This window comes from Sesamum indicum, linkage group LG9 (genome assembly GCF_000512975.1).
Source record: "Sesamum indicum cultivar Zhongzhi No. 13 linkage group LG9, S_indicum_v1.0, whole genome shotgun sequence".
Taxonomy (NCBI): Eukaryota; Viridiplantae; Streptophyta; class Magnoliopsida; order Lamiales; family Pedaliaceae; genus Sesamum; species Sesamum indicum.
In genome coordinates this window covers 5,389,358-5,416,764 of record NC_026153.1, presented here as the reverse complement: position 1 = coordinate 5,416,764, position 27,407 = coordinate 5,389,358, and the positions used below count along the sequence as shown (strand labels likewise).

The window sequence follows — 27,407 nt, the reverse complement described above, 5'->3', positions numbered from 1 at the left end:
AACAGAGAATCAAAAGAAACTCATTGATTGTTCCAATGCTTGCTTAGATTCTAAGATACTATTGAATTGAAGAGATGCATTTCGAATTTCTCTTTCATAAAGCTTCTCTCTTGATGATGATCAAATCTTTTATCTGAATTTTGTATTGTTGACTTATGCTTTGGACATCACTATTTACTTTGTCATCAATCATTTGATTCAAATAGATTTACTACTCGTGGAATTCATATATTTTGTTTGAACAAATAAATGGAGAGAAAGTAAAACAGGACGCAGACTGAAAGTATCAGGCTAAAAAGGAAAATCGAAAGTGTAGTGAAAGTATCAGGCTAAAAAGGAAAATTGAAAATAATAATTCTGATTTTGATATATCATATTATTTATAAGTATACTTTCTCTCTAACTTTATTTTATCCTATTTGTCATCCCTTTTTCGTATAACCTTTCTTCCGTTTAAGATGGTGTATATATATATTATATATTATTTTTCTTCAGGCTGATATCCCCAGCAAAAACAATAAATAATATGTTTTTTTTTTGTTTCTTTCCTTAGTATGCTAAAGAGCTATAAATTAAATTAATGCACGAGTTTATTCTATTGTGTGATAGTAATTTACTCAAGGTCCTAGTCTAAAAAGTTAAAAATAAAAGAGTTAATTGATGATATTATTGAAAAATAATAATTTTTTGAGTTTGAATTTATTTTTAGGATAAATTACAATGGCTCCCTTGAGTTTTTGGTATAATTACACATAAATCTCATTGTTTGGAAATTATCAAACATCCCTTAATTTTAAAGGTTGTCCAACAGTTACCTCAATCGGTTGATCTTCGTTAGGTTTTTATTCATTTTTTGTGATTGACTAATGAAAATGTCGATGTGGATTAAGAATTATACCTCTATTTTTGTTAACTTTTTTATGAACTAAGTGAATACTTTTTTATATATTTTTTAAAAAATTTCATCCACCTCATCAGTTTTTTTTTTTTGCAATTTTTAATTTTTTTAAAAATAACTACAATAAAAAAATTGATAATTTCATATTTTTATTCAAAGATTATATAATTTTAGGGTAAATAGCAATTTACTTTTCGATGATACCTATGAAAATATAACAATTTACCTCCCTGTACTTTTTAAAATGAATCAATTTACCTCCTTATACAGGGAGGTAATAAGGAGGTAAATTGGTTCATTTTAAATTAAAAATACAAGGATGTAAATTGCTATTTATTTTTTCATAAGGAGATAATTTGCTCATTTGCGATATCACAAGGGGTTGCTTGCATTTTTCCCAAAAATTTTATCAAATTTTTTAAATATCGACGAAGTATTCATAATTCTATTAAATTTCAAAAGATCAATGTAATTACCTTTATTTTTATTGTATCAAAGAAAGAAAAGTATTAAAAATTTTCTTTGATTTGAATCATGCCAAACAATTTAAAAACTCAATTAAAGTATCACTTTTCCTCTATACGACAAAATTTACTTTCCCTCCCCTTTTTTCCTTTCCACTTTCGGCCCTTCTCATCAAATCAAACCATAGTCTTAATTATTAGTATTTTTCCAACTTTTTGCTTGTTACTATGCCACTTATCTTTTATGTTCTGTAATAAAGTCGAGTTCTCAAGATTTTATATAAGAGGTCTTGGCTCTTGAATTTAAGTCTCCTACAAAATATGGATATTTTATAATTTTAAAAAAATATGCATTTAAAATTATTTCATTAGATTCAAAATGTGATAAGGATAAATATTAGATATAGACGATAGTTCCAATAAAGTTTAGTTTTTGAACAAAACTTCATTTTTATTTATTTAATCAATTACAAAATTGAACAAAAAATTTGTGGAAAATCTTAGTATATTATTTGATGAAACGGAGATGTAACTGATTACGTTTTGAACTCAAAAGACAGTCAGATTTGTTACCATATGATTATAAGTATATGGAATCATAATGGGGAAATTAAGGTATATGAAACATTAAGCGGATCATATGCTTCCGTTTCTTGGTCCAAACCCATCAACGTTGGATAGGTTTTTCCCCATGCGTTTTCTTAAGGTTTTTGACATTTTTCATCCAACTGACGTTTATTGATTGATATGTAAAACCTTGACGCCTCTTAGATTAAAGGCTTTTTGTTAATAAAAATTATCATTACAAATTTCCTCCAAAATTGGGACGATATACAGATAAGGTCGTTGTAGTTTATCAAACTAATAGAAAATTGTTGTACACCTTATGTGTATGCAAAATTATTTAAAATAAAAATGCTTATATAAATTGTATTAATAGATAAATGAATGCCTAAAGTATATATAAAATAATAAGTTATATGTTTTGAGTAAACAAAAATCGGCATAAGTTTGTGAACAATATTTTGGTCTCTTTTTCATAAAATCAGAATGTGAACATTATTTATATATTAGTTTTGTTCCAAACAATTTTGATTGGATGCTTGGTCAGCAAAATCCAAATTTAAAAAGCTCTAATTTCGTCTACGTCAATAACCTCCGGCGAGTTATAGAAATTTGGTGGCTTGGGTCCTAAAATTGTACAAAATTACTAAATTACGGATTAGTTTATTGCTAGTCTTAGGGAAAAATAGCATTTGTTGTTATGTAACGAAAGGCTTTACTTTTGGTCTCATTGTTCACGTTATTCTTACTTTTTTAAAGTTATGGGATTAAAAGTGAGATTCTCATAACCAATCGGACTAAAAATGTAAAAGCCCTAACAGTCACGAGCTAAGCATATGGCATTTTTCATTAATATATTTTAATAGAAAGGTGTCATGAGACCAAAAGTATTACTTTTTAGAAGTTGGGGAATCAAAAATAAGAATATCATAACCAATAAGACCAAAAGTGTCAATAAATTATGGAACTACGAGTCGTAAAATGACAATCCTAAACATACATGCCAGTAAATACAATTTAGCCAATTGCATAGAATTTAAAAATTACAAGCTTAAAATTACTATGCTCAGTATAATTGATTGTCCTGGTATATGTCATTCCCTATTCTTACAGGTTCAATACACAGTTTCTCCGATTTCTTCCTTGACGTGCAGCCGACGCCTCCAGTCATCAGCCTAGTCGATGGACCGACGCAATACCCGCCCATCAACGAGCAATACTGCGGGCCATTAGATTAGGATTTTATTGCAATTTTTTTAGATTATTCAGATTTGTAAAATCTACAACATTTTTTAGGTTTATTAATTAATTAATTTTCTTTTCAAAAATATTTTTAATAAAATATTAAAAAATAAAAATAAGAACAAATTTATTTTAAATACATGAATTTATTTGGGACAAATTTTGTAATGGTGAACCACTGATAAGTAATAAAGATGATAAACCACCAATAAGTAACATGGATGGTAAACCACCCGTAAGTAACAGCGATTGTAAAATCTGTCCAACTCGAACTGGGGTTCGGACCTATCTCGAATGGGGTAGATTTTAAAGCTTTAAATAGGTCTTAAGATGGGTTTGAGTCTTAGTGGCTGGACCCGAACCAGTCCTAAAACCAAGCCCGAACTCACCCCGATTGGAGCAGGTTTTGAAGCTTTAAACAAGTCTTTGGACGGGTCCAAATCTTAGTGATCTGGACCTTGACCTATCCCAGACCAACCCCACAAATATGTTTTTAAATTTTATATATATTTATACATATATAAAAAGTATGTGTAATTTATTTATACTTATATATATATAGTAAATAAACTTAATATTTTCATAAATTAAAATAATGATATAAATAGTTTATAAAAGTTAATATTTATATAAGTAACACATATTATATAATTTTTAATATTTTAATGTCTGAAATATGCAAATATAAATTTATTAAAAAAACATTAACCTTTTAATAGTATTATTATCTTATATGCATAAAGCTTTGGTAGTACTATTTTTAAAAAATATATATTTTTTAATATTTTGAAAATATTAACTGGGACTACAGGGTCCAACCCGATGGGTTCTAAATTTGGATCTGGTCTCGGGTTCTGGATTTTCTTTGGTGGATAGATCTCAAGTTTTGGCAAATCTGCTGCAAACCTATACCGTTGTCATGTCTAAATAATTAATAAATTATTTTAGAAATGGACTTTGCGACACATGTAGTTTCAAAATGAATCTCACCTTTAGAGAATGTCTCAGACGACGTTACCCACGGAACACTATCTCAAATTTTTTGATGCATTTTCCGACGATTGTGCCATTGGAAAACCACGTTAAAAAGTAATGGCGACCTTTTTTTGTTACGAATTTTCCATCGGAAAACCAACATTTGATTTTCCATTCCCTTGACGGACATTCGGACAACTTAGATGGAACCATCTGAATTCCATTAAAAACTTTCCGACGGACGTCTTCTAGCATCGGGATTGTTTTCCGACATTGCTTTTAGAGGCGGATACTCTTCACTCAGTAAGTCATCGCTAATTCTGTCCAAACAAAAAAAAAAAAAAACATCATACTGTTGGCAATGTCCTCGTAACTTCCGTCGCTAATACGGGCTCTTTTTGTAATGTACATATAAGGTGCAAGTCACTTGTATATTCAAATTTATAGCTATAGTTGAAGAGGGGTAAATGTAAATAAAGGAGGTCTGCGGAAGGAATAATCCCTTAAACGGAAATGGAGATGCACAACAGTATTACACCACTACCCTGAATGAGCACATTATTCACAGGCTCACAAAGTTTTGTGGTCCAGATATAAAAAAACCCTAGAAACAACAATTAATGCACCAAAACTTTCTACATGCAGTAACCCCAATTTCTGCCTTGTGATTCCCTTCTCACTTTTTGTCATGTCTTCGGACGTGCAGTGGACCCTCAGCTCCCCCCACTCCACCCCCTCTGACAGTTCACAAGATCTCTTCTGTTTCCGACTCTTGCAGCAGCTGTCCAGTACTCTTATGGAAGCTTTTTGTCTTGTAATTTAACCTTAATTAACCTCCCTTTTAATGTCCCCCCTGTAACTCTAAATTTTACCACTTGGATAGCTCAGTGATTTCTGCTGTAATGGCCCATGGAAGCAAACTGATCAAAATTTTCTTGCAAGAAACGCCGGCTTTGGTTTTCGTTTTCGTTTTCGTTTTCTCCCATTCCAAGAAAATCCCTGGTGAGACTGTTTTCAGCTTCAGATTTGGAAGCCATGAATCCACTTAAATTATTGTCGTTCTCTCCTTTCCCAAGATTCCGATGAATTTCGTTTCTGGTTTGGTTGAAAGAGCTGAAGCTGCCGAGACTGGGAAGAGGAGAGCTCATGAGCCCAAAACCAGTGGCAAAGATTGCAGAACTGGTGCTCCTGGTTGACCCTATTTGAGCTGCTTTCTGTAGTAATGCAGTAGCAGACATGGGAGCTGGTGGGGGGTTGGTTGCATGCTGACTCTGGTTGTTACTGTAATAAAGTGAACTTATGGCTTCAGACAAATTTCCTTTGTTTTCTTCTTCCTCTCTTGGTACTGATCCAGGCCATGCAGATGACGATGAAGCATTAATGTTGTTCCCACCTGCAAGTGATTCCTGTTGTCCTCTACTCAACCACTGAGTCTGTGAAGAAGCCATTTGAACCAGTTCTGCAGGCAAGCAGCTGGCTGGAGTTGATGATACCAAGAAACTAGCATTGGAACTGCAACTTGGATTTCCAATGGGGTTGAGATGATGAGAATTTGCATGGTCTAGCCACATTGGGAGCCTGGATTTCTGCAAATCAAGATTGAGCTGATTTTCTGATTCGAATCCCCTAATTTCTGTCCTAAACACCCCAGAAAAACGGGAGCTTCCAGCATTTTGAAGATTGTTTGGCCCCCCACTCATCAATTCATCATGACTTCTCACGTTCAAATTTGCAGATGGAAATGGAGTAGTTAATCCTGCATTTTCTTGGGCTAATGCATCACAGAAGGCTCTATGTGTGATAAAGCTATCCTTTCTGTTTGATAAAAATTAACACAAATTAACAAAACTCAGTTCCACCAAAAATACTACTCTTAATCAGTTATTTGTTAATTATATCATACTCCAGTCTCATTCAATTCTTGATATATATGAATATTAATTCTTTAATAATTAAGTATTATACAAAATGAGAGGGAGAAGTGTATGTAGGACCTGGAGAAGATAGTTCCGCAGTCGCACTTGTATTCTCTAGTCCCACAGATTTTACTATGAGCTTTCCAATCAGACTGGACAGCGTACTTCTTGGAGCATTTCTCACACTTCCATTTCTTCTCGCCATGTTTTCTGCTGTAATGTTTCTTGATTCCTGTCAAATCCCCGAGTGCCCTTGAAGGGTCATGATGAACACATGTTTTTTCAGGGCAAATATAGACTTTCTTCCTCACTACTTCTTTGTTGGTTCTTTGCTTGAGCTTCCATGGAAGATTGTGGCCTCTCCTGTGTAGCTGCAGGTTCTGGTCCCTCTGAAAACCCTTGTTGCAGATTTCACAGACGAACCTGTTTGTTGCCATCAGGGACTTTGGAGATAGCGCTATCACTTCTGCATCTGGATCTGCATGCACACAGAATTAACAAAATCAATCTCCTTTATGCTTCCATCTCAAAAGAAGATACAAGATAGCTACAAAACACACACACACAAAGCCACCTGACACATATATACATGTATGTGTATGTGTGCTTGCCTGGTGTTCCTGGAAGATTCCTTTTCCTCTTGGATGGATTTGAATTAGGGTTTGGATTAGTACTAGGGTTGGGGTTGGGAGCTTGAACGAAGCCTCTCATGGAAGCAGCAGGATGAACTGAGGGAAGCCCATCACCTGCAGACATCATCTTTGTCGGGCTAAGCTAAAAATCTCCGGAAACTTGAACCATAAACAGTAAGGAGAAACCAAGAATCAAGAGAGTAGAAGAGGAGATTAAAAGCTCAAAAGCTGATGCAGTTAGGTGGTATTCAGGCAGAAAAAAACAAGGAATTTGCTGAAAATAGATAATGCCCTGATGAAGAGTTGTAGAGTGGTTTCTTTTCCCTCAAATTTTTTTTTTTTAAAAAAAAAAAAAGGAGAAGTACTACAAAGAACCTAACTGGGGTACGTCAGTGGAGTTTGTTTCGCTGAGATTTTTCTTTCCTTGCATGTTTTTTTTCTTTAATTTGCCGATAAACAAAAAGAAAAGAACTCCATATACGATGAAACCTCCTAGCTAGCAGCCGCAGGTAGCAGCTCAGTGGGGGAGAGTTAATGTTTCTCTCTCTTCTCTTTCTCTCTCCTTATCTCTCACACGTACGGCTGCTGAGTCCTATACTCTGAAAATCTCTCAGCTATAGACTCATCAGCCTGCACCTTATACTCCAACTTTAACATTCTTCGCTTACCACCAGAATAATTCAGTCTCATTTGTAAGAGGGAATTGAGATTGTAGGATGAATTAATGATTTTCTCGAGGAATTAAGTATTTGTGGAGAATGTGTCGACATAGTACAAGCAGCTGTCAACATTATAAAAACATTGACTTTTTCATGCACGGTAAATGACCACAACTTAATATTGTAGTAAATTAATAATATTAACTAAGGTCAAACAAACTTAATACAATTATATAAAGGAAAAAGAAATAAATAATTAAATAAAAACTAATTATCAATTAATATAAAATTTTAAAAAAATAGAATAAATTAATTATCAATTGAAGAAAAATTTTGACTTTACAAAAAATTAGTGCGGCAATATCATTAATTGTCATTTATGAGTGTGGGGGGCGTTTCTCTTTTATATTAGTATAGATATAGTAATTAATTGTAGGGACAATTACAATCCATTCCCATGAGGTTTGACATAATTATACGTAGATCCCCTATGGTTTGAAAATGACATCTAGCACCCTTGATATTTTCTTTCGTCTAATAAATAAGTCCCATGTAGTTCAGAAAAATTATAGAATACGAAAAATCATATTTCTTCTAGTGCAAATAGAATATTATAGTTGAATAATCAAGTCCATGGAAATTTATAAAGGAAAAAAATATAATTTTATTCCTGTAAGTTATGGGGGTGGCATTATTGGTCCTATGCGGATTATTTTTTTTAATTTAGTCTTGTAACTTTAAAATTTTGACAATATTTAGTTTCATATGATTTGCACATAACCCAATTAAGTTGTAATTTTAGCCTTATATAAATTAATTCGTGCAAGACAAATTAAAAATGACAACTAGATCTTCTTAAGTTACAGGATTAAATTTGCATTTTAATTTGGTCATGTGTAGGTTACATGTAATTTTTGGATAAATTTGTCGAATGATAACTAAAATTACCAAAATTTTAAAGTTATATGACAAAATATAAAAAATTAATTCCTGCAGGATTAAAAATGCCACCCTATAAATTATAGGACTAAAATTGCACTTTTTCCATTTATAAATTAAGTTCAAGATAAAAATATGTTTTTTTGGTTGTACATTCTGAATATCTTATATTTATTATGATTAAGTTTCAATGATAACACCATTTTTTTTAATAGTATAAAAAATTTGGCTTAATTGCAACTTTTGTTATATATATGTAGAGGTGTGGCAGTTTTGATTTCGTAAAAAATTGATTTGATTATATATATATATATATATATATATATATATATAGTCCACCAAAGTTGTCAATTTTGATGGATTGATGAGGTCTTTTTTTCATCAAAATTTTAGAATTTCCAATTTTATGTCCTCACGTGATATGCATGTGAAAAAATGCGACAGAGTTTTGAAAATTCTAGCAAAAAGAGTTTCCAATTCACGTTAATTGATAAGTAATTGACTTAATTATTAAATCAACTTTACACCAACCTATAAAGCTCCCTCAAATCCTCAGTATATGTAGGATGAAAGTTACAATGAAGCCTAAATATTTTTAAATCTGGGAACTGCTCAAATATAGTTATAAAAAAATTAGAAAAATATATATAACTAGCAAAATTCGAAAATTTTGACTCAAAGTAAAATGATGGGACAAATTTAACTTACTAAAATGGTAGACTACTTTGAAACTCCAAGCTTCTACTTTTGGTCAATTTCAGTTACAAGACAAATCTCGTTTATGTGTATGTCCACTTACTAATTCATCAATGTATTAATTTTTTCAATGTTTCATGGCTACTTAATTTTATAAAATTTTTATAAGATTATAAGACTTAATTGCTCAAATTCAAATATCATTTTAATTACCTGATAGTTTATAATTATGAACTGAATATTTTACCCATAAAAGATGACTCAAAGAAAGACATTTGAGTACACAAATGTAAAAAAGTAAAAGTTATAGTAAAAGATAGAATCAAACATAAGATCACAAAAAGGTTAGAGAAAGAAAAGTGGATAGGCTTTACAGCCACCCTCCTATATATACACTCAAAAATAATTATCTCATTATTGTTTTTGGACCATTTCTCCCCCCCCCCCCCCCCCCCCCACAAAAAAAAAAAAAACTACACTTGTTATTAAAATAGAAATATTCCATATATTGATGAGATTCGAGCACATAATTTTAGAGTCATAAGATCTCAATTTTATTAATTAAGCTAGACCGCCAATATGTCCACTTAAATAGAAACGAAAAAATAAGAGAGAAAAATATAAAGTCATTTGAAAGTCTTTTTTTCTTTCTGGTATGAGTCTAATTATGAGTTGAGCAAGAGGGGGTTGGCTTTCTCCCTTTTAGTACTTAATGTTGTCTATAGTATAAGAATCATTAGACTTGTCTAGCTACACTAAAATTACACTTTTAGTTCCATAGGATTGGGGTTCAAGACTTATAGTCGATCCTCTATTTTATGAGTTTTTCAAAATAGTCCAAAATTGAAAAAACTCGATGCATTTAGTACTTACTTTACGAAATTTTCAAAATATTTTCAAATTGAGAAAATTCAACACATTTGGCCCTCTGTTTTACGGAATTTACTGGACTAAATGTGTCGAGTTCTCAATTTTGAGATCCTTTTGAAAATCTCGTAAGACTAAATATATATGTCGAGTTATCTTAATTTTTGAATCATTTTAAAATTTCATAAAGCAAATAATTAAAAATGTTGAACTATCTATCATATAAGACTAAAAATATAATTTCACCTACCGTCAAATTGTTCCTTATAAATTGATTGTTATTGAGAAATATGACCGTGTATCATCTGATAATACAATTATAATTTTTTATAAGAAAAAAAAAAGTCAATGGTAATAACTAACGTAAGTACAAAGATGTTAATTTACCGAAAACGAAACATTATATAAAGATATCTAATGAAAAATGCTGTTGTAAAACTCTGGACGTACATTATTTTGTTATTTTTACTTTCATTTCAAATTAAACATACCTAATTATCATTAATTATATGTATTAAGTGGGAGATTTTTTCTAACTACAATTATTTTTATAATTTTAATAGCGACAACGATTATATAAGAATTATTGGTGGTAATTAATGATAAAACAATGATTATAAAATTATTATAAATAATTAGTAACATGTATAATGATAATTAGTGACAACTTAGTGAAAATACTTATATTTTGTGGGCATATAAAACTCATCTTTTCGATATAAATATGTCAGTAATTATTAATAATGACAACTAATATGATGCCAATATTTCATAAATTGATTTTCTGTACCCTAAGAGTTCTGAATATAGATATAAAAGTAGGATACATATGTTTGTGATGCAGGAATAATCTTACAAAGGTCGTATCCAATCTTCTTCTGGTGACAAATGTTGGATCTATTTTATAAAATTAGATTTTTTTATGAGCCGGTCATGGTGCCTTCAAATCCCTAATATGTATGGATTCACCACGGTCATTCAATTATTTTGGTATATGTTGTTCACGTGAAATCGTACAGTTGGACGGCACATATAAAATATCACCCTTCATAAACCAGATATAACTTTTACTCCTTAACCATTTACGGCCTTTATATTTATCTTTTACATTCCACCTGACTTAATCACTGAAATGAAAACTTTTTCAATATAATTTTAACATCGACTTATTTTGTAGGTTTTTCAACTGAGAGATTCAATATGCATTTTGCAGATTATTGATAAAAATCAATCACTTATATTCGATCTAAAATATTTAGCTGTTTGAAGAATCCAACTGGAGGTATGCAAGACAAGAGATGATTGTACCTCTTCCCCGAGATGTCGCTCTAGCCCACGAGACACTCACGTCCCTCTAAAAGTTGGGAGGAGGGGGGGGAATCTTATGCTTTTCATGGGGCCCCCTTGTTCAGGAAGATTGGCCTTTGGACGTAGGAATATATTATGAATTTGTTGCGTGTTCAAATTTTGAAAATATATTTAAGGATGGAAAAAATATTTTTAAAAGTATTTAGGTAAGCTAGAAATTCAATTAGCCCTATAAAAAGAACCCATGAGAATAATATTAAAAAAACCTCAATTTTGTGACGTTCCTAGAATTTAATTGATAATTATTAAAGAATTTAAATTTATATAAATAAATTATAGATTGAAATTAAGTTATAATAAAACTTCGCGCGATACGGGGGACGCAGAATGCTTGGACTGTGATCAACGTTGAGGTTTCATTTGGAGCTCCAAAGCCCCGCCAAAGGCAGTATTGTTTACGTGGAGGAGTGTGCACGAAGCGCTGCCGACCACTGTGCAATTAAGGCGTCGTGGAATTAGGTTAGTTGATGGCTACGGGTGCTGTGGCGCGACGACGGAGGATGTGGTGAATGTTCTCTTCTTCTGCAGCCTCACACGACTGGTTCGGGCCATTTTCGGGCTGCCTTGGAAGTCTGTTGACTGTGTCCTTGCTAGCACGGAAGGCTGGTTCCGAGAGGTCCACCGAAAGGTGGGACGGTGGGATCGGGATCTCTTTCTCACTATCTGCTGGACGATTTGGCGGGCACGAAATCAAAGGCTATTCTAGGGTAGAAATCCGCCCAGGACATAAATTTGCAGGCTAGACGGTTCATTGAGGATACTAGGACCTTTCTTATGCAATGAAGGGGGTAAATTGGTTTAGTTGAGTTAAGTTGTGCAGTTTGTTTTTAGCATTGTTAGTACTTTGTTGAATGTTTTGACTGTTTGTAATGCATTCAACCGAGTTTCTTTCGAAATTCATGAGTAGTGTGCGGAGGGACAATTCAATTTATGGGGCTGCTGATTTTAAGACAGAAAATTTGAGAATCGATAGCCCAATACATCGTTAGCCCACTTATGGAACGTATACAGCCCTCTTGCCTACTCATTTACACTAAACTAGTTTTAGCGCACACACTCCGAGTTGATAGAGTTTTTAAAATATTTTATAAGATATAAATTTTTTAAAATATTTAAAAATATAACTTTAACAAAATTATTTAATAAATTTTCTTAATAGTTTGTATATATGATTTTTTCCAAAATAATTTTCTAAGTTCTTTAAAGAAGAGTAAGTGCACATCTTTTTTTATAAGATCTTCTCTGAGGTTTTTTAATTCTAACTTCCAAGAGACAAAGCTAACACTCTCACAATTTTAATTTTAATTTTCATATAATTTACTTTTTTTCCTCAAAGCAAAAAATAAAAAATTATTTATATGAATTTGAATCCTAATAATGTGATGGCTTGGTTGTTGATTATTATAAAATGAAGAGCTTATTATGCTAAAAAATCTAATATTTTATAAGTTTCAATATCTTATTTATTCAAACACTTTAAGAACTTAATTTTGAGATAAGATTTAATATTTTTAAACCCTTAAAACATCTTATAATAAATATAAAACTTATAAAATGTTTCAAATAAACTAATACAGCAGTACTTATAAAACTCGTACACAAAGGTTATTATATAAACTTATTTGAATTTTCCTGTATTTGTTTTAAATAAAAGTCCACAAACAATATGTGGAAAATTTAATATCTTGACAACAATATTTTATTAACTCTTCAAATATTTAAATAAAAATCGACAATATGTGGATTTAAGTTCAAGTTATTTAGTCATGTAAATTTGAAATTCTAGCAATTTTGTTCTCTTTTTGGCAGCATATATAGTCAATATAATTGGGTAAAACACAAGTCATATGCAATTTTTTAGTCCAATTAATTAAAAAAAACTGAAATTATAAAAATTCTAAAGTCACGAGACTAAATTATTGAAAAAACTATCAAAGTGTTGCTTAGAGGATGGTGGTCGCCACTTATCCAAACATACACGACTAAAACTATATTTTTTTTCGTATTTTAGACCTTATAGATTTCTCATCACGAGGGTGCTGCTAGTGATTTATAAAATTAATTTAACTATTAAAGTATAATAATATACTCTTAATATTTCTTCACAAATTAATTAACATAATATCAATACAATTGTAATTATAACAAATATTACTATTTTAACATTTAGCAATCATAGTAAGATTATAAAAAGAAAACACTATGCAAGAATAAAATAATTTGATAATTTCACACTTATTTGCACATCATCATACTATACATTATAAGTGGACAATAATTTTGGGACACGGATTAAAGTGCAATCATTCTGCTATGCTGACAGATATATTTTATTTATTATCATCATAACTCAGAGAAATTGGGACAGATAAACAACAGATTAATTGATTAGCTGCAACAATTTGCAGGGAAAAAAACAAGGGAAATCTAAAGAGCAGTTACGTTGATTAATCAATCAAGGGGTAGCTGATGTGTTCAGGAGCGGCGTTGCTCCGCCCTGGTCATGACCAAATCAAGCCTCTAATGACTGTGGAGGGGGCGGCGGTGAAGAGGAGAGCCAGGCAGGGACCGGAGGCGGCGGTTGGCGGGCTCACGTCGGCCGTCACCGGGGAGTAGTTCCTGGTCGTCAGCACAGACGGAGGAGTAGCGTTGAGCTATGGCAACAGATATGAGAAGCACACCTAAACAAAACAAAGCGTAGAATTGCCTGCTCATCTTCCCCACTACCCCTCCCAAAATAGCCATCTCCATTAATTGATTCCTCTCTTCTCCTACCACTCACAAACTGATTTTACTTGTAAAACCCTTTTCTCATAAGTCACTATTATGCTCTCTCTCTCTCTATATATATAGTGGTTAGGTGTCGGCATACATATATATATATATACACATATAGGATAAATTAAAATTATCTTTCGTGATGTTCGAAATTTTCACATAAGTTCTTGTAATAAATAAAATATTATTTATTTTTCTATATTTTTTTTTAAAAAAACAATGATAATTTACCCTATATATTGGGTAACTGAGAGACCCAGTGACTCCCAAACAGATATTGTCCATTTAGTTTCCTTTATAGCTGTAAAACGACGCTATAACATTATTGCACTAATTTATTAATTGTCTATGCTTAAATTAGTTTTATTATTATTATTTTAAAATATAAAATATTATTTATTATATATACAGAAAAATATTGTACTACGTTAGTAATTTATAATTTGAAGGGCATATGATATGAGGCACTTGGAGTTGAGTTCAATTTTCTCCATAAATAATTTTGTGAATGATTTATACTTTGAAGATTATTGCCGTATCCAGAGAATGAAGCCGCACAAATTCTTTATGAGAAAAATAAAAAGTATATGTATAAATGAGGGGACAATCATTCAATCTGAAATGGGCAGCAGTAAACAAGGGGCAGCAATGGACAAGGAGGGCGGGGCGGCAAACAGGCAGCAACGATTTTGCTAATTAAAAATGTTGAATTTCAGTTTTGCCCCATTCAAATATATCTTTCTTATATTTTGCCTCTCTATATTATAAAAAATATACATTCTGCCCCGTCTAGCTAAGAAAATACAATAGCTTTACCTCTTCTATTTCTATGTATTTAGGGAAATTTGAAAAATTATATAATTGCATTTAATTTCTGCTTAGTTTTTGTTTAATATATTAATGTGTTTCTCAATCAATATAGATCTTTGTTAAATAATTAATAGCTACAAATTACGATAATATCTGAAAACACTTTAAAATCAAATTAAGTTACTTGTGCCTATTCATGCAGTAATTAGAAAAAAATTTATAAAATGCAAAATATTCTCTTCTCTAACAAATTTTACAAAATGGTCCGGTACATTATTAAAACAGATATTTAATAACCCATAATATTTAAGCATGAAGGACTTAAAACAGGTGTGTGATGCATGTAAATTTGTTTGATATTGTATTTACACCACAGTAAAGAATGTTCTTCCCAAATGGATTAAATATGCCTAAACTCTTCTCAATAATGGACCTACAAGACAGAAAATCAGAAAACTACGACGGGAAGACTTTGATTATAATTTTTTTATTCCTAAAATAAACAAGTAGTATAGAAGAAATGCTTGAGGTCGTAGAAATATTAAGATAGCAAAAATTATACAAGAGACAAGAAGGCGAATATTTATAAATTTTTTTAGTTTTACAATTTCACGTGAACCATATATTTAGAAAATATTAGATAAATGATGAGTCTATACGTACTGAATTTGAATTGGACCGGGACCGTGCCAGAATCTGGAGTTTTTGCCATCTTTTTTTTCTTCTGCTATATCGACCGAGTGTGCTACTTTTTTGTCATCTTTTCTTTTAACATTTAGTTCCGTCTCTTCGTTCTCTCCCCCTTCAACATTCAAACTTCTTCAACCATGTCTTTTTATAAATTAACCAAAAGAATATTTTAATAATGAAAAAAATTATCACATAAAGTACATAAATATGTTAAATTATACATGCAGTACATTTAAGCGCACACATCGAATATGTCACTGCTGTTAGATAATTACAATATTCTAAGAATAGAGTTAATTATCCTTAGGTCCCATATGAGAATGCGAAATTACACTTTCCCTCAAAGAAGTTTTAAAATTACACTTACACGCCCTTTAAAAATTCACTATTTAAACCTGACCCCCTTTTGTTAGGATTTGAATGAAAAATGCTGAAGTTAGGGAAAAAAAAAAACACTTACATAATTTTTTCTTTTTACCCCTCATTTAATATTCTCATGTAATAATTTTATACTTATAAGGAAATTACTGTAATGATGTTAACATCACTCCAAATATATATAAAAATATTAAATGAGGGATAAAATTAAAAAAATATATATAATTTTTTGTTAGCGTTAGTATTTTTGCCAAATCTTAACAGAAAAACGTAAAGTGTAAAGGAAGAATTTTCAGAGAGTGTAAGTGAAACTTTTAAACTTTCTTGAAAAAAAAAATATATTATATTTTTAAACTGGTTTAATGTAATTAGCCCTTAAGGATATGATTAGTTTAGTTGGAGGAGCTAAAAGGGTATGTTTTCATGATATAAGGGGGCTTAATGACATTAAAAATAGTTGGGGGACCAAAATGAAGTTTACAACTATTAAAAATAGAAAGGGGCCAGAGAAGAGAAGACTGTGTGGGTTTGATTCCCTAAGTTTGTCTTGTAGTTGCAAATAAAACTGCATTATCCCTAAGGCTGTGGGGATTGCTGCTGTTATACTATTCTTGGTATGTGCTTCAATAATTTCAACTTACTTTTATGGCAGCTACCACTCTCATGTCGGGAGAAAATCTTTTGCTTCTTCCCAATTTCATTCAATTTAATAATACGCCTTGTTTTATTTTAATAATAGTAGTTCATTTAATTAATAATTTATATATTATTATAATCATCTATAGTAGTTAGATAGAAATTTGATATTAATAATTATAATTAACTTATTAAAAAATATTAATATTTCATCGCTTTCAGTTAAAAAAATCATCTATTTTTTCAACCAAGTTTGAAATAAAAATAAAAATAAAAGTCAGTATGGAGGTAGAGTTGAAAAATAAATTAAATTATTAGATACTTAGCTTAAATTTTCAAGGTTAATAATATACTTTATAATTTGAGCTATATATCTAAGTTTCAATTTGCAATACTTGAATCTTTTAATTTCTTTTTCAAAAAAGTGTTTGGAGAATTATAGCATGTTTTCTTCTATTACTCAATAGCAATAAGTCAGAAATTTAAATTGGGCTATTGATCTCATTTCTTCAACTTATAGTTCAAATCGAGTTTGAAATAAATTTAAAATAATTATATAATAAATATAATAAATTTATCATATAATTAATATATAATTTAAAAAAATTGATTAATCACATAATAAATATATTACACTTACTATATATTTTGAACGCGGCTCGTGTCATAATGTCATATTGTTGTTCCATGATGGCCTAAGAGCAGCGATATTGACGGGCCGGTCCTGGACTGACCAACCCGTATGGTGGAAGGCCCATTTGCAGTCGGCTTGCAAAGGTCCGAGAATGATCTCAAGCCCCAACATGATCTGACCGTCTCTCATGCATGATAAGGAGAAAGTAGTGATTTTTTTTTATTTTTTTATTTATTAATTTTTTTTTTTGTGTTTTGGGTATGTACATACATATGCAATATCTATATTAATATAATTTTTTTTTTATATTTACAAATGATGGTTAATGATATCGTCTCATTAATATTTTGTGAAGTAAAAAAATGCCTCTTCATAATAAAATAACTAATGTATTCAACTTTTCAAAAGTTTACATTAATTTATAAATTATTTTTTTTTCTTTCATTCTTTTTATTAATGTAATGTACTGACTTATATATTTATTTTATTTGTAGTTTACTTTAAAGTGTAAAAGATTACTTATTGTATGCATGTAGGAATGACGTGCCACAACTGGTAGTTTGAATAAATTAGCTATCACAACACGTTGTTCCTACGTATATATAATAAATATTTTTTTATATTTTAAAATATATTATAAATAAAAATAAAATATATAAATAAAAAAATTATCTAATGAAAAATATAATTATTATATTTAAAAATTGGTACAACAGTGTCATTAACTGTCGTTTATAAGTATAGAGGATTTTTCTTTTTCTTTTATATTAGAATTGATTTTTTTTTATAATAGATTGGTATGAGATTACTGACAATTTGATAACACACTGGTAACAACAAAAAATAAAAAAATATTAATTTTATTCACATAAAAAATATATTTCCCATGGTTAAATAAAAATTATGGTAAATAATTATTATTATCCATGATTAAATAAAAAATCGATATAAAAACTTAAATTATCCACCATGAAAATTATTTCACGATAGTTTTTAGGCATAACATTTGTGACCACTTGCGAATCGTTGCATAACGAGATCAATAACTATTTATTACAATTATTTATTTTTAACTATAATAATTAATTATGATGAAATATTAAACTTCTTGTAGTATATATATTACTTGCGTGAAAAATCCAATTCCTTCATTTGATCGATGTATATATATATATACACAATATTACAATTCATCTTCCCATGATAGGAAAGTCATAGTTTGTCATTACACTGACCGATTCCTTTTCACAGGCATGCACATATATAATTGAAGTTTGATGAAGAAATTAAAACGAAACAAAAACCTCTCCTACACCTCAATTTTCCGGCAGATTTTTCTCAAGAAAATCGGTAAGAACATGTACCGATTTCTCCACCTTCAACCATCACTTTGTTAGAACTGGACACAAATTTCAAATTTTAGTTATATACTGGCTCTCTTGTCAAACGAGAAGTCCTTCGGCATACCAATATTGATCTCGTGTTGGTCACGTGGTGGTTGTGGCATCGGCACGACTTGGGAGGAGCTCGGCTCGTGCTGGCCAAGCTCCACCCTGTGCTCCATGTAGCCTAGCTCGAGGTTATGGTGAAAGGCGTCGCCCTGGCCATGGAACCGGGTGGGAGAGGGGGACTCCGACTCCCAATTGTCCATGTCGTAGTTGGACTTTCTTGGAGAGGTTTGGAGACTATCGGTCATTTCACTCTTGTAGTGGCGTAGGAGATGGATAGGCGACATGCCGTGGGATGGGGTGGCCGGATGGCTGGACATAGGTGTTGTTGGGGCGGAATGCTTGTTTTGTTTGATGTGCTTCTTGGCTGTGTGGTGCCAGTTTCTTAGGGCGGTCGCCACTCGTTCGTTGAATATGGTTGGTTTCATGGTCGATCCCATCTGTGACAACAGGATAGATGATTGTGAGCAAATGTTTAAAAACTTGTAACATATTGAAAAAGTGTTTTGCAGATGTTATTAATTTAGAGAGTGAGGAGTTATCAATTTATATTTTAAAATTCTAACAAACTCTTTTAATTTGTTATTATATTAATTACAAAATTATAATGAATAACACATGTCATAAGCTTCATACAAATATTTTAAAAAAATATTATTTAAATTAAATTTATCATCCTATAATCTTTAAAAACATCTTGACTAAGAACAAAACACAAAATCAGTATATAAAATATGAGGACCAACATGCAATTGAGATTGCCCGCGAATTAATTTAAACAATTTTGGTGAAATTATATGTACCTGAGTGACAAGGGCATAAAGAGGGAGAGTGACATAGCTGCAGAGTATTTGTATGAGAACCCTGCTCATAAATAATAATAATTATGCCAATAATTGTTAGCGACTGAAAATTCTTCAATAATTAATTTTAGTCAAAATTAACAATTAAGAGAGCAACAATTTGATGCATGTAGTGAGGCTCACCCCATTGTGATTCTGATCACGATATCCTCCACATGTTCATGGAAGCAAGATTTCAACCCGAACTCGTACTGTTTAAAATACAAAAATAATTTAATGTATAAGTTGACTGAATTAAATTAAAATAGTAGATGAGGAAAATAGATATAGCTACCGTGCATAGAATATTTAATAATTAAATAATTAACACATACATATTTTATATATATATATATATATATATGAATGCTGAAAAACTCCTTTGAATATCCTTAATTGGGGTTGGCATAATTAAATTAAAATCATTCATATATAAGATGAAATAATATTATTCTGCAGAGGTAGTAATAAATAATTTCTCACATGTAACATGAGTGGATCCTTATCCAACTAGTCAATATATAGATATTATTCAAAATATGTGAATATTATATGGTCAAACTTATTTATTAAATATTTATGGTATAAAGCAAATTATATATTAAATGACGTTCATTTAGATATTATCTTTCTATTATTATTTTTAGCAATACATAAGAATTGTAAATAAAGTTGCCACTATTAATAATCAATAATGATAATTATTAATTGTCAAATGTTACTAATTATTTTCAGTAACAACTTTATGCTAAATAACTATCAATATTAAAAATTTAAAATTCATTACTCCGAGAAAAATAAAATGTCTTATCACAATATATATATATATACTCGGTAACAACATTAATAAAATATCTAATAATTAATATATGCATGAAACTTACCCAAGTCCAGGCAAAGAAGGCCAGTTGAAAAGCATTCTGCAAAAATCAAAATTTAGGAAAAAATTAAGAAAAAAAAGTAAAAAATCATAATAAAAGAGAAAAGTAATTATATAATTTTTTAATGATTAAAAAGATGAGAAAAATAAAGAAATAATAGTACCTGGAAAAGCACAAAATTAATGAGGTAGAGAATGAGTCGCGGACGATTGAACCAGAAAAGATCGTCGCCGGGCTGAACCACCGGCACGCCTTTAACGACCTCTCCTCGCTCTTGAATCCTCAGACCCATTTTTGTAATTATTACTTGCAGTTTCGTCCCTACCAGCAATATTATCTGTCCACATTTCCAAATTTCAATTTCTACCCATCTATTATTTGTTATTATTGAAAAAAAAAAAAAAAAGTCAACTTAATTATGGGTATGGGGGCAGAGAATTGACCACTTACAATCAACGGGACGAATGGTAGCCAAAGATAGGAATACCATCCTGTCCACAAAAACGAATGTGTTAAGATAATAATATTAAATGATCTTATTTTTAATAGTTTTAGCAACGCAACTCACCGTGAGTATTGAAGAGCAGGAACAACACGGCGAAAAACCAAATTGGTGGACTGAAAAACGCAACAAATTAGAAACGATTAGTTACGGATAGAGGACTAATTTTACAGCGAATATATTGAATTTTAGGCTAAACTTGATTACGACGGTGCTTAGGTGAGTTTATAAGTGATTTTCCAATGCTATAAAATAAAATTTGTCGTGTCTTATAAGATGTCTGGGAGGGCATTTGGCTGAGTTTATAAATTTTTCAAGATATTTTAAAAAATAAGTATGAAAATGAAGGACCAACCTAATACCAACAACCACTTTGAAGTCCTCTTCGAGTGATCTTCTGATGTACTTCTGAAAATCAAAGCTCGCATGGCTTTGGGGCGCGAGGTGTGCCTGATTAATTCACAATAATTAATTAATGATTTGACATGCAAATATATATATTGTCAAAATTAAATTTAATTATACCGAAGTGATCTATATATATACGATATGATATATATACTCAAGCTCAAAAAATTAAAAAAAAAATAAAATAAATAGCAATATACCATAATAAATCCATGCCGTAGAGTCAAATAATCGACTTTAGGAACAGATCTCACGAATTGTCTAAAGAAACAGACCTGCAAGGAAGACAAACAAGGAAATGAGAAAAGAAACGTTACAACAACATTAAATTCTGAAATTACATGCCACCAAACATTGAATTAAGGGAATCCCATGTGCAATAAGAGAGATTGAACAACAATTTTCCAAGTAGGTTTTATATTTTTCATTTTGTATATATAAAAATTTCATATTGTGGTCTTGTAAAAAATTGATTTGACAATTTTTCATCAAACTATCAATTTTGTAGATTGAGGACTTCTCTTACTGAAAATCTGGATTCACCCATAATTTCAGCAAAAGAAGTCCTTAGTCTGCGAAACTTGATAAATTAATAAACTAAATTGCCAAATCAACTTTTTACGGACCAGAAACACTACGCATCCATATATACAACACGGAAATTGCAATTAAGTGTATAAAGTACTTACTAGGAAAAAAGATTAGTTCAAAATACTTGTCTATAATTTACAGAATTCTAGGAATTGATTAGTTAAGACAACAAAACTTAATTAGTGTTTGTAGATATGATAATGATCAGTCTCAAGAGAAAAAGTCAGCAATTTGGCAATTGAAAAAGTCAAACCAATATGAAAGGGCAATTGCCTTCTAATTTTGTCCCTGATTGGCAGGTGATGATGACGATCATACATTTGATAAATCGTTCTTCATTCCTTGAATTTTGATCACATACGAAAAATACAATTATATGGGACCCTACAACTTGATCAATCCTTAATTATTGAAATCTCATATGTATAAAAATACATATAAATAAATAAAATACTATTAATTTAATTATGGAAATGTCATCATGTTTGACATGATGAAAATTACACTAATATTATTTATTTTTATTCTATTTCCAACTTAAAAATAAAAAGTCGACCCTCTACGCTATTATTGTATATTCAACAAATAAATAAATAAATTTATTGTCACCCTCAACTAATAAAACTAATGTAAAGGATTAATTCTATGGTAGAGGTGGTCGAAAATCGACCACGACCGGGACAATTTTACGTGTGTTGCCAATTAAATGTTATTTTGGACTTTGAAGTGATGATTTTCCAATTTAAACTCTGTAATTTCTAAATATAGTAAATACTTTCTAGAAAGCTATATAGTTTCCAGTGATGCTATCAATACTCTTTGTGTTCACATGTATAAATATATATATACCCTAACTCAATTACATACACATTAAAGTATTCATACTTAATATTTTTTTCTCCCTAAAATATTTGTACACTAAACATAAAATTATCGATGAGCATCGTATTTGTTTGCATCCATAGTCACATATGTATGTAAATGTGTGTGAAAACTTACAATCCAAAGTAGAAGAGGCGTTTTGCTCCAGAAGCTCAAGTGCCTTCTCCCGAACGATGTTTCTCTCGCAAACCTAAATCTCTCCGGATCTGCAATGTTGTCATTACCACAATAACTGTAAAATCATGTTTTTTTTATTTGTATTTGAACACAAATTTAAAGTATCACGATGATATATATATCTATATATAATTATTACATGAAAAATGTTTTGCGAGTCATTGTCTGTTTCTGGACGGAGTTGAACAAGTTTCTTGTGAAGAGATGCCTCAAATGAGATAGTAATTAAGGGTACAACACATAGCACAAAATGCATACACACACACACACACACACTATAATTATATATATGATTAGAAACATTAATTCTTGATTAAATTTGATTGCACGTACCGTGTGAAAATTGGTACTCAGCTGTTCTTGTTTCTTTTTCCCACGCTTTCCATTTTCTCATCTAAAACCCAGAAACAAATCAAGATTCAAGTCTTGTCAAGGGCCAAACTGTGTGTGGATTATGCAGTAATTAATTTAGAAAAATATATAATTTATAAGGGTACCTTAGCTCCTCCCAAGGCCATGGTGAGAATACAATATAGGACATGAAAAACAGCCAACACGAAGATGAAAATATGGAGCTGATGGATGCCGTCCGAGGACACAAACGGAACTTTACCCTGCGAATGTTGTAAGTACATATCAATTAATTCCCACGTTATTTCATGCATATAAACGTATATGTGCATGTGTTTTTCCTTTTTTTTTCCAGCTCAAAAGTCTTAAAAGGGCAACTAAAGAATAGTCATCATCATTCATGCCTTGGCTGCGCATTTGTCAGTTCCGCCAGCCGCCAAGATTCGCCGAAAGCTGCCGCCGCCATCCTCCTCCACCATGAGAAGTTTCCGGCGGTTGTCCTCTCCAAGATCCTCTTCCGCCGGATACTTCTTTCCCTCTTGCTTCTTGCTGCATGGGTGCCACGTGGCGCCGACTGCTTTCGATATACATATGTCCGAGATTGGACCCTGCCCTACTGTCAGCAGCAAGGATATGAATCCCAGCAGCATCAACTCTTTATCAATCCCACGGAAATTCCAAAAAAGAAGAAAATATGAATTGTTAGAAATTAATTAGTAATTAATATTTATTTCACTTGGAATCATGAATTTCATAAACACACACACACACACACATATATACCTGATTTCAGCTTTTCAAGAGCTTCATATAGAGCTCTTTTGTGTTTCGACTTTAACCACTGCAAATTCAAAAATAAAATCAACAATAAAAAAAGTAGTTGTAAAAAAAGGGGATTTTGGTAAAAAAATAATAATAATAATTCCAGGTTTTCGGGATGTTCTTACCTTTCCGATTAAATGGATGATGTGCTCGATGACGATAGAAATCGCCACCAGAACAAAACAGACGACGGCGACAGCCCACGTCGGCGTTTGCTCCAGCGACCTTCCTCCGCTGGCTCCGGCCATTTTCTCTGTCCTCCGCCGCCTCTGCAACTCCCAGAGTTTCACTGATCACCTGCCCTGAATAAGCTCACTTCGTTACTCTTCAAAGATGTATCAAAAACCTTCGGCTGCTTGCGGAATTTTGAAGCAGATGAAAGCTGAAAAAACAGTGAGTTAAGGTTTTGAACCAGAACAAGCTATAAATAAGTGTCCTATATATATATATAGACAGAGAGAGAGAGCGGGCAGGGAGAAATTTGGAAGAAAATGAAAGAAATAGGGGTAAAATGGGGAAAGTGGATATGAAGACTTTGACCGTTGGACGCGTTAAAAAAGAAATAAAAAAAGGATATGGGAATTTCATTGACTTGATCAAACAATTCCTAAAATACACCGATTTCTTTGACTATTTGGTGTCTGATTTTTTACATTGTTAAAAATTTGATCGTTTACCGTTGGTTACTCCCTCGAGTCAAACCCGAGTGTGGTATCACTGTCTTCATGGAATGACGCCAGCCGTTAGATTTGTCAATTTTATAAATTATATATTACACCATAAATATGTGTAGAGTTGTATGTTTGATGATCTCCAAAAACAACACTACTCCATTTAATTTTTCTACTATTTAATAGAATTGGGTTTCCATAATTTAAAATCTTAAATTCTATTTTCATCATTTCATTTAATAATATCGATGCATTTTTTCATAAATTTATTATATAATTTAAAATTAAAAGTGAAAAAATACAACTTGCACAAATAAACATATTATTCCCACCCAATTGAGGGAACAACAAAAGAAGGAAACAAAACAAATGACAGCAATACGATCTGATCATAGTTAAATAACCACGTCATATAAAAGTTTAAATTGTTAGACAAAAGAATCGTTTAATGTTAATATCTTAGCATGCTCCTTTCACGTGCTAATTCTATATGTTTCAACCTTTATTTTATAAATATATGATCCTAATACGATGATAAACAATCATCTCAATTAAAAATTTAAAGTATTAGATATGAATATCTCAACCATCCATATATGGAAATGCATATATAATTGAATAAATGATCATTAAAGATGGGATTATAGGAGGGGGGCTACCACTTTCACCAAATTCATAACTATTAATTAATTATTTGATTAATCATAAAGAGGGTCTATTTTAGAGCCGACCGCTACTTACTTTAATCACTTAGCAATCCACAGATTCAAGAATTTCACACTGTAACTCCATAATTAACAACCTCAGCACTTTAATATACATATGATATATATATATATATATAAAGAGTAAAACTATTTTTTTTCGGAAGCAATCATGTTTTATTAATCTTTAATTTAAAACCCTAAATTCTGCGAGCTATATCCATGCAGACAGGTAATGAGAAAATACGCATGTAGTAGATTTCTAGGACTATGCCCCAATTAGGACCATCGCCACGGGTCAGAAATTGACTCTGAATTTATATGTTTTTTTTCTGTTGAATAAACAAAGCATATTTGTATATATGTGACCTACCGGTTTAGGACAGCTCATTTCTAAACCAATATTCTAAGTTTAAGGTATGGCACACAAATCAAAACATCCCTAACCGCAATTTTAAGGCATGAGAGAGTACTGAAATATTGACCAAGTAATTATTGACTAACTATTTCTATCTCTCTTTTTTTTTTTATAATTATCTTTTCTATATAAGTTGACAAGTTTGTATATAAATTTCATTAAAAAAATGAAGACGAATAAAATATACGTACATATATAATAAAATAAAAGATACTCCCTCCACAATTATGTATATATATATATTGTTTAAGTATATATTCTTGACTGGCTATTTTATTATATAATTATTGAAGTATTGAAATTTCTTCTTTTGCTTGTTATTGACGGGAATATTGTTCCATTATCCAATTATGATGCTGATTATATGATAATTATGCGTTCATATTATTATCCATTGCACATATCATTGACTAATGTTCTTTTATTAATGTACCCCTAATCAATTTTAGCAATATTTGTTCTTCAATTGGTGCCCCTTTCATCAAAATTAGCTAAATTGATGATGTTATATATTCAGTAGTTCAACTCTATAAGTGATTAGCTAAGTTATATATATTAATAATTAATATATGGAAACTGCGTAGTAATTTGAAGTGATAAGTTCTTGAATTTCCATGAAATTAATTCATTTTGATTTGGATTTTGAGCAATAGTGTATGATTTTTATGTATTAACTATATATGACTGATAGAAAATTAGATTTGCATACAGTACTCCAGTAGAAAGAAACTGCCCATGCCCTTGTTTGAGGTGTCTTTCAGACATTCCTATATATGTCATGCATATATACCAACCAATATATATATATACACACACGGTGAATAGTAATTTTATCTTCTATGATATTGAAAATTAGCACATTATCTCCTTATTGAAAAGAAATAGCAATTTATCTCCCTATACCTTTCAAAATGAAATAATTTACCTCCTTATACAGAGAGCTAAATTGTTTCATTTTAAAAATTATAGGGAGGTAAAATGTTGTATTTTTAAATATACAGGGAGGTAAATCGCTATTTATTTTTTCATAAGGGGGTAATTTACTTATTTGCGATATCACAAGAGAGTTACTTGTATTTTTCCTTATATATATATATATATATATATATGTATTATAATAGGTCCTCAAATTTACGTCTAAAACCATTTTAGTTCTTCACATTCGTTTCTTAACATTGCCATCCATATACTTTAGTTTTAGTTTTATATTGGTTCATATATATGACCATTTTTTAGTAAAATATGGTTGAATTTTGACTTTTTTTAAGGATAAAATAATTAATTTAAGTTTGATTGAATCATCATTCAATTACTAAAATTTGAGAACATCATACGTAATAATTAATCCATTTAAAATGTGGCAAGCTATTAATTTGTGATGTATTTATTTTTTCAATAATCAAACTTCTTAATGTTCCCATTCAGCCTATAATTATTGGGTTAAAGTTATTGTTGTCACGGCCTCCAAATTGGAAAACAAGATTGTCTGCTACCATGAAAATCGATTACATTTTGCACATCTATTAATGTGCATGGGACGTTCATTTCACTATATATTTAAATA

The 27,407-nt window shown here is 30.9% G+C and overlaps 2 protein-coding genes across 2 annotated transcripts; both read right to left on the bottom strand.

Moving 5' to 3' along the window:
* LOC105170705 (protein indeterminate-domain 9) lies at positions 4,594–7,402 on the bottom strand. The gene is made up of 3 exons (XM_011091586.2): positions 6,671–7,402; positions 6,138–6,537; positions 4,594–5,958 (listed from the first exon to the last, which is right to left on the bottom strand). The coding sequence occupies exons 1-3, from the start codon at positions 6,816–6,818 to the stop codon at positions 5,028–5,030; spliced, it is 1,479 nt and encodes a 492-aa protein (XP_011089888.1). The 5' UTR covers positions 6,819–7,402; the 3' UTR covers positions 4,594–5,027.
* LOC105170704 (MLO-like protein 6) lies at positions 18,273–24,462 on the bottom strand. The gene is made up of 15 exons (XM_011091585.2): positions 24,176–24,462; positions 24,012–24,069; positions 23,633–23,883; positions 23,375–23,491; positions 23,211–23,271; positions 22,818–22,906; positions 21,428–21,502; positions 21,175–21,269; positions 20,886–20,935; positions 20,768–20,808; positions 20,481–20,654; positions 20,321–20,356; positions 19,581–19,648; positions 19,398–19,458; positions 18,273–19,034 (listed from the first exon to the last, which is right to left on the bottom strand). Exons 1-15 carry the CDS (start codon positions 24,296–24,298, stop codon positions 18,570–18,572), a joined length of 1,764 nt encoding a protein of 587 aa, XP_011089887.1. The 5' UTR covers positions 24,299–24,462; the 3' UTR covers positions 18,273–18,569.

Excerpts from the sequence above, each read along its gene's own strand:
- LOC105170704 (XM_011091585.2), bottom strand. The coding sequence starts at position 24,298 with ATGGCCGGAGCCAGCGGAGGAAGGTCGCTGGAGCAAACGCCGACGTGG. Across the intron at positions 23,492-23,632 it reads CTGACAAATGCGCAGCCAAG|GGTAAAGTTCCGTTTGTGTC; the intron begins GCATGAATGATG and ends CAACATTCGCAG. Across the intron at positions 19,649-20,320 it reads CCTTCTTTGCCTGGACTTGG|TACGAGTTCGGGTTGAAATC; the intron begins GTAAGTTTCATG and ends TATTTTAAACAG.
- LOC105170705 (XM_011091586.2), bottom strand. The coding sequence starts at position 6,818 with ATGATGTCTGCAGGTGATGGGCTTCCCTCAGTTCATCCTGCTGCTTCC. Across the intron at positions 6,538-6,670 it reads GAATCTTCCAGGAACACCAG|ATCCAGATGCAGAAGTGATA; the intron begins GCAAGCACACAT and ends GTGTGCATGCAG. Across the intron at positions 5,959-6,137 it reads TGCGGAACTATCTTCTCCAG|AAAGGATAGCTTTATCACAC; the intron begins GTCCTACATACA and ends TTTATCAAACAG.